General features: G+C 38.1%; 1 protein-coding gene across 1 annotated transcript; it reads left to right on the forward strand.

Moving 5' to 3' along the window:
• The first annotated feature begins 4,998 nt into the window (after positions 1-4,998).
• LOC122523806 lies at positions 4,999-8,050 on the forward strand. Its single transcript, XM_043645680.1, has 3 exons — positions 4,999-5,934; positions 7,865-7,874; positions 7,973-8,050. Exons 1-3 carry the CDS (start codon positions 5,060-5,062, stop codon positions 8,048-8,050), a joined length of 963 nt encoding a protein of 320 aa, XP_043501615.1. The 5' UTR covers positions 4,999-5,059.
• Positions 8,051-8,649: the final 599 nt, after the last annotated feature.

Raw genomic sequence — 8,649 nt, forward strand, 5'->3', positions numbered from 1 at the left:
GCCTTTTTCCCTCTTCGGACGGGGGCAGTTCCCCGCAAAATGTCCTGTCTCTTCACAGTTGAAGCATCTGACATAATTTTCCTCCGACGGCCTCTTATGGTCGATCGGTTTTCTTTTTCCTTCTCCCGTCGGCCGCCGATGAAGCGTCTCCCTCGGTGCCGACACACTTGCGAATGCTGTTATCATAGATTCCAACGATGCATAACATTGCACCTTGGCCTGAGTGCGTAACTCCTGGCTTGGGATACCGTCGATCACGTAACTAATTATTTCTTTTTCATCAATCGGGATGCGATTAGCTAATGTCACCTTGTCATGCACATAATCCGTAAAACTGTCGGTAGGCTTCCACACTCTCGCCTCGAGTTTGCGCCGTAAAATTAGGGGATCAACTTGCTGCCCAAACATCTTCCTAAGCTCGCGCAAAAGGTCGTTGCTACTCAAATCACCGCAATCCACTCGCGAGTGATACCATTTTAAGGCCTTTCCTCTTAGTCGGCTACAAACTAGGGCCTTAGAACTAGGTGCATCCAGATCGTAACTGGCAAGCAGTCCTTTGACCTGCTTCTCCCATCGGTCGAATTCGATATCACTGCCGTCGAATTCACTGATTAACTCCTTAATATCTTGCCACTTCTTCACCCTGGATCTTTCCGTTTCACCTATCACTGATTGAGGCGTCCTTCTCAAAAATTCCAACTCCCTACGTAAGAGATCAGCTTCTCGCTCAGCTAAATCCCGTGCCCGCCGTAACAATTCCATTTCCGTAGATGCGGGGTTAGGGGGTGGTACGTAATTCAAACCTTGTACCGACATGACTTCGGTCTGCTCGTCCGATTCTTCACAAGTGCCTCCCGACGTTAAACCTAAATCTGCAGCAGGCGTTCCTGCCTCTAATAACCGCTTAACCAACTCGGTCTTATTTCCGGTCGTACTTAAATTCTTTTCACTGAGCATGTTCTTAAGCTGGTTCACTTTCAGTGTACTCATCTTAATGTTTTCGTCCAGTATCCTTTGATCCCAAATTCACTAACAGACCTCTAATTCACACACGACGCGTAACACAATAAATCGTAAAATTGCCGAACGTCCATAAAACTTAGAGGATCTTAAACTTGACCTTAAGTCTTAACTCGAAACTGAACGTGAATCTTGTCGCACTTCTGAAATTTGTAAACTCTACAGCACATAAGATTTCATAAGGCCGTTACTTCTAATAGCGGATTATTCTTAATAATTGTAATAACCCGTTACCGTAAGATACATAAGACTCATAAGAAGGGTCATCATAACTAACATAAGAACCGACAAAACTGAACTAAACTCCTTCACTCTCCTCTATAACTCTTCTATAACTCCTCTATAACTCCTCTGGCCGTATTATCCGACTGCCCTTTTATACCTTTTCATCGAACGACGAAGCATCGGCCTCCCCCACGGGTGACGCATACAGCCTCTGTTCCCCACACTTAATCTTAAGAATTTCGATATCCTAAACAAACATCCGCACGCACTCACACCAGTGCAGTCGCCAACGTGCACGAACCTGCTTAAGACGTTTACACATTTGTTGCCTGAAGATAATCTTGTTTATATAGTGCAAGTTCATAATGTTTCAGACTAGATTTAATTATAATCGCTGTACCTCCATGTGCTTTTCCACTTGGATGATTTGTGCAGTAAACCTTAAAGCCAAAAATTTTGAAATAAGTTTTGTCAGTATTGTGTGTCTTAGATACCAGCATTATTTGACTGTCCATTTACTGGAGCCGGTGCATCTACATCCGTGAACTCAATTAGAATTGCGTACCTATTTGCTGTTAGTAACACTCCTTGCATTTCATGATTTTTATTAAAGATATCATTCTCTGCTTTTGGTATTTTCTTGCTATTAGGAGTAGTCAGCCAACTGGATCCAGTAGTTATTTGCCACGGCGGTAGCCTGAATGTTTGCATATCCTAGTCAAGGGTATGCGAAAGGTTTAAATTCATTGACGTTACCGAGTCAAAAGATTCAAATTTAACGGCTATCTAACGACCTTATTCAAACTATTAAATGTGTATAGAAAGTAGAATAAGAGAGAAAAGAGTGATAAGTAGAGGATTAAAGGGTAAAAAGAGGAGCAATTGGATTAGAGAAGGAAGGGTAAAGTAAAGGAAGAAGTTTAAGAGGTCTTGAAAGATAAAGAGAGTGTAGAGAGGAAGAAAAAGGGTAAAAGAAGGAGGACGCCTGATAGAGTGAGGTTAGGATAGAGGATAAAGCGTTGGTAGAAGAGTCGATAAAGAAGATTTCTGTCAGACCAAGGAGATTTATTATGATGAACGGTAATACAAGCGGAAATATCAAAACAAGAAGTAAGGCAGACAAAAAGGAGATGGAACAGTCGAGGTTATGCTTCGAAAAGGAGAACCAGGATAGTAGAGAGATGAGTGAGAAGCTGGGCAGAATGGAAAAGAAAATAGAAAGTTTGATTAGCATTTTAGAAAAAAGGGAAGAGGAATGGAAAGAGGAAAAGAAATTGTGGATGAGAGAAAGGCAACAATGGATGGAGGAAAGAAATCACTGGAGCAGAGAATATACAGGCTGGAATGGGTTAAGGAAAGAGGTGAGAGAGAGAAGAGAAGGAATAATATAGTGATAAGGGGTACAAACATGGAGAAGGAAAATTTGGAAAAAAAGGTGGAGGAGTTTATCGAAAAGAATATTAAAGTAAAGGTTAAAGTGGAGAAAGCGACAGAAGTAAGAGTGAGTAAGGGGCAGAGGGAGAAAAAATTAGTGGTAGTAAAGCTGGAGAATAAGGAAATGAGGGATCAGGTAATGAGGAATAAGAAGTACTTAGAAAGAGGAGTGTATATAGATAGGGACATGACGATAAAGGAAAGGGAGATCCAAAGGATGATTTTAGATAAGGCAAGAGAACAGAGGTGTAAAGGAAAAAGAGCTAGAGTAGGTTATATGAGGATATTAATAGAGGATAGATGGATGAGGTATGATGAGTGGAGGGAGGAGTTTGTGGAGGAGGGAAAGGAGAGAAGGAAGGATTGAGAGGAACAGGAAGTTAGAAAGGAGGAGGAGGAGAGGAAAAAAAGAATGAGTATGTGTGTGTGGAATATAGCGGGGGTGTTAAGTAAGGACAAAGAAGTGTGGAAGTATCTGAGTGGCTTTGAGGTGGTAATATTAGTAGAGACTTAGTTGAAGAAAGATAAATGGGCTGGGTTAGAAGGGAAATTGCCAGGAAAGTTTGAGTGGAAATGTGTAGCAGCAACAAGAAATCATAATAAAGGCAGAGCAAAAGGAGGAATAATAGTAGGAATTAGTAAAGAGGTGATGGGTAGGAAATTTGAGGTTTGGAGTGAGAATATAGTTATGCAGGAGATAAGCAGGGAGGACAGATTTGGAAAATATAGGAGTGTACAGCCAAGATATAGTAAGGACAATAGAAATTATAAGAGGAAAAGTAAAGTCAAAGGAAAAAGGATGTGTTTTGTTAGTGGGAGATTGGAATGCAAGAACCGGTAATGAGGGAGGATAGGTAGAGGAAAGGATAGGGAAAGTAAGAGAGTTAAAGTAAGACAGTCAAAAGATGAGACAATAAATGAGGAAGGAAGAAGACTTGTAAAGGAAATAGCAGAAGAAGGATGGTGCATAGTAAATGGGCAGAAAGAAGAGGAAGGAGAGTTCACATATATTGGTAGCAGAGGGGAATAAGTGATAGATTATGCAATTGGGAATCAGGAGGCTTTTGACCAGATAAAGGAAATGAGAATAGGGCATAGAACGGAGGCAGATCATATGCCGTTAGAGGTATACTTAGAGGAAGAAGTAAAATTAAAGGTAGAGGAAGAGAAGGTAGAAAAGGAGATAGAAAGAAGAATTTGGTCCAGGGAGTTGATTGAGCAGTATCATGAAAGGTGTAAAGGTTGGTGGGAAAAGAAGAGGAGATAGAGGGAAGGTGGGAAGAGATAAAGGAGGTAATAGAAAGAGTAGTACCTAAAATGAAGAAGCGAGTCAAGGCATGGAAGTTGGGAGATAGAAAATGGTATGATAAGAAATGGAAAGGAAAAAAGGGAATTAAGGAAAATTCTGAAGTCATGGAGGAAAAAGGAAGTACAAAGGAGTTTTTATTTAGGCAAAAAAAGAGAGTACAGGAATTGGTGTGACGCAAAAAGGAAAAGGTTTGAAAGTTTAGAAGAGGAGAAGTTAAAAAATGCAACAGGTGAAGGAGAGGTATGGAGGTATATTAATAGGTTCAGAAAGAAGCGGAAAGAAGAGATAAGCAAAAAGATCAGGATAGAACATTGGAGAAAACATTTCATGGAAAAGTTAGGAGGAAAGGAAAGAAGGGGAGGAGAACAGAGGGGAAGGAGGAGGGAAGAGGTAGAACAGCAGATAGAGGAGCAAGAAGAATTGGTCAAGGAAGAATTTTTGAGACAGGTCAATAAACTTAAGTTAGGAAAGGCACCGGGGGAGGATAAGTTAGAAAATGAAGTGTGGAAATATATGCCAAAAGAAGTGGAGACAGCGCTGTGGGAGTTGTTGAGGAAAATATGGAAAGAGGGGGAAATACCGGAACAGTGGAGAAGAGGGACAATGTGCATGATTTATAAAAAAGGGGATAAAGATAGTATAGAAAATTACAGAGGAGTAACTTTAACTTGTACAGCATATAAAATATATGCTAGTATGCTGAATAAATGCTGAAAAAGAAGTAGAGGGTAAATTAGCGGAGAGCCAGTTTGTTTTAGAGAGAAGAGAGGAGTAGTAGAGGCGATATATACGGTTAAACATATTGTAGATGAGAAATTATGTAAACCGAAAGGAAAAATTTTTGCATGTTTTGTGGACCTTAAGGAGGCGTTTGACAGGGTGGATAGAGAAGTATTAAAAGAGAGATTGAGGGAGATGGGGGTGGGAATTAAGTTAAGTAGGAGGATTTTGGACATTTACAATGAAACAATAAATGTAATCAAAGTAGGAGAGGAAGAAGCAGAGGAATTTTTGACGGAAAAGGGAGTAAGACAAGGATGCCCGTTAAGTCCAACTTTGTTTAATGTGTATATGGCGGACTTAGAAGAGGAGATGAGAAAAGGGCAAGAAGGAGGATGTAGAGTTGGGAACGAGAAGGTGTGGAGCGTATCATATGCAGACGATATAGTATTAATTGCAGATAGAGAAGAAGAATTGAAAGGTATGATAAGAAGGTTTAAGAAATACCTGGAAAAGAAGAAGATGATATTAAGTGATACAAAAACGAAAATTATGGTATTTGAAAAAAGAAAAGGTAAGGATAGACTGTGGAAGTGGGGTGATAGAGAATTAGAGGAGGTGGAGGAGATAAGATACCTAGGTTATATATTACAGAAGAATGGAAGGAATGAGAGGCACTTGGAGGAGAGGAAGAGGAAAGCAATAATCGTAATGAAGAATGCGTGGAGCATAGGAGAAAGGATATTTAAAAAAAGCTACAGAAGAAGAAAGAAATTGTTTACAGCGTTAGTGGAGAGTGTAGCATTATTTGGAGCAGAAATATGGGGATGGGAGGAAGATGAGAGGCTGGAAAGTGTACAAAGAAGATATATGAAATGGACCTTAGGGTTAGATAGTAATACGCCAAATTATATAGTGGAGGAAGAATGTAAATATGAAAAAATGAGAATTAAAGCATTAGGAAGAGCGTTAAAATTCGAAGAGAAGATAAGGGATTCGGATATAAAATTGGTGAAGGAATGTATAAGAGAAAGGGATAGAGATAGAGAAAGAGAGAAAATAGGGAAAGAGTCAAAGATGAGGGTCGGAATAATAAGAAGAGAGAGAATAAAGGAATCAAGATATATGAGAGGTATGGAGTTCAAAGAGGAGGTAAGAGAAAAGATATTATTGAACTTAGAAAGGAAATTCAAGGAAGAGAGAAGAGATAAGATAGGTAATTCAAGGTATAATAAGATATACAAGTATATAAGAGTAGAGGAAGAACCAGAATATTTGAAAAAGGATATGTCAATGAGGGATAGGAAAATAATAGCAAGATTCAGATGCGGGAATAAATGCAAAAGCAGAGAGTTTTGGAAAGAGGAGGAAAAGAAGAGGTGTAGATTGTGCAATAAAGGAGAGGAAGATTACATGCACATACTGGGAACATGTGAAGTAACGAGAAGTGAGGTTGGAATAGAAGAGATACTGAGTCAGGAGGCGAAGGGGGCGGAAGTATTAAAACGAGTGATAGGAAAGAGAAGGGAAGCGGAGAGGGTTTGAGAGAAAAGTGTTAAGATAATTTTTGTTTGTTTTTATATTAAGTCAGTTTTTAAGTTTGTTAGTAGTAAGTTGTTATGTTGGTAATATAGTGTATCTAGGATGTTTTAGGTAATATGTTCATAGTTTAATGGAAAAGTATTATAAGAGATAGTAGAAGGGAGATTGTAAAGGAAGTCCTCCAAACCCGAAAGGGGCGGAGTAAGAAAAATAAATAAATAAATAAAGTAGGATAAGAGATTAAGAACAAAATATAAACACGTCCGTATTGATCGCGGTGTATTGATCGCGACTATTTAAAAAACCATAGCTAGGTAAAAAAAGGTACTTGTAATCTGCTCGCAATAACGCCTTTTATATTAATATGCACTTTGTTACGCATTCACTTTTTTTATCATAAAACATTAACTTTCATAAAAAGTTAATTTGCTAAAAGATGATCTGATACAATTCAAGCATAAAAAACACTTAGATTTGTACACTCTATTAAAAAAATTCAATACATTGCTAAAACTTTTTAATTTAAAAAACAAAGGCTTTGTAAAATAGGTAGTAGTATTCTGTTCGCACTAACGCCTTTTATATTAATATGGGCTTTGTTACGCAAACACTTTTTTTAAAATACAACCGAATTTTTAAAAAACATTATTTGCTAGAACATGGTCTGTTAGACAGCAAGCAAAAAAAACACTTAGATTTACACTTTTGTCTTAACTATCAATAAAACGTAAAAACGATTATTAAAAAAAAAATGGCTAAAAATAGAAAGATAACTATAACTTGCTCGCACTAACGCTTTTTTATATTAATTTGCAATTTTTTACGCATTTAATTTTTTTAATAAGACTGAAATTCATGATATCTTTCATTGCTAAAAGATGATCTCATAGACTGCGAGCGTAAATAACACTTAGATTTGTACACTCTTTTCAACACATTCTATACACCCCTAAAACTTTTAAATTTAAAAAACCATGGCTGGAAATAAAAAGGTAGTTTTATTCAATTCGCACTAACGCATTTTAAATTAATATGCACTTTGTTACGCAAACACTTTTTTTATAATACAACCTAATTTTCAAAAAACATTATTTGCTATAAGATGATCTGATAGACAGCAAGCAAAAGAACACTTAGATTTACACTTTTGTCAGAATATTCAATAAAACGTTAAATGATTATTAAAAAAAATGGCTAATAATAGAAAGATAATTATAACTTGCTCGCACAAACGCTTTTTATATTAATTTGCAATTTTTTACGCATTTAATTTTAATATTACAACTGAAACTCAAAAAAACTTTTATTTCTATAAGATGATCTAATATACTGCAAGCATAAATAACACTTAGATTTGTACACTCTTTTCTACTCATTCATCACACCGTTAAAATATTTGAATTTTTAAAACAAAGGTTTAGCATAAAAAGATGCTCATATTCTACTTGAACCAGCGCTTTTTATATTAATACGTACTATACTACACATTCAAATAACTTGTTATATAAATAATTTTCAGAAAATCTACCAATTGTAAATGTTGAAGAAAATATGAAAAAGTGAGATGGACTCAGAGCACTTTGCAATAGACAGGTTTAATTTTAAATGTTTCAGTTACAAACAGGTAGTTTTCACATGTTACTGTAAGTGTGACGGGTGAAAAGTCGGCTTTTAGTAGAGTGAGACGGCTAAAGAGAGTTTCTGGATTGTATTAATCCTCAGAGCAAGGCTTTGAGAGATTGTCTTAATCACTTGAGTGGTCAAACAAATGGTATAAGATCGACAATGAGCAAACTGTGATTTCTTTCCGGTGAGCACGTTAAATGCGTAAGAAAACTTCGATTGTAATGGCTGCCGGATTAGCCGGCGTTACGGCGAGTCTTCTGTAGTCGCTGGGGAACGAGGCCTGTCTTCATCGCGCGACAACTTTCGAGTGGCGCCGTCCGTCGGGAACGCATGTTCCCAAACATTCCGCCCGCTATCAGTAACGGGGTTGATGATTAGTCAGGAGTCTCCTTGTGGAGCCACCGGTAGTACGGCGAGCTTGGCGATTAGCCGGGTTAGCGTGGTGGTTGCAGTTTTTACAGACACCACCATTGTGTGTCTATCTTCTCCTAGCAACAGCTTGAGTACTCTGGCCATTGGCCACTTTCCTGGAGGCAACCGCTTATCAGTGAGTAGGACTACAGAGCCTACGTTTATGTTTTTGTGAGGGTGTTGTTTCTTGGAAATGGCTTGCAATCGTTGCAAGTACTTAGTTCACAACAAGCGCCAGAACTGCTTCATCCGTTGATGGATAAATTGCAATTGGGACAGCTGGTTGACCGTGACGTCTTGGAATGAGTACTCGGCTACCGCATTGAAAGCGGTTCCAATGAAAAAAATGCCTTGGTGTTAGC

Source organism: Polistes fuscatus, unplaced genomic scaffold (assembly GCF_010416935.1).
Source record: "Polistes fuscatus isolate 324 unplaced genomic scaffold, CU_Pfus_HIC Scaffold67, whole genome shotgun sequence".
In the NCBI taxonomy this organism is placed as follows: domain Eukaryota; kingdom Metazoa; phylum Arthropoda; class Insecta; order Hymenoptera; family Vespidae; genus Polistes; species Polistes fuscatus.

Coding starts and splice junctions, on each gene's coding strand:
- LOC122523806 (XM_043645680.1), top strand. CDS start 5,060: ATGGCGGACTTAGAAGAGGAGATGAGAAAAGGGCAAGAAGGAGGATGT.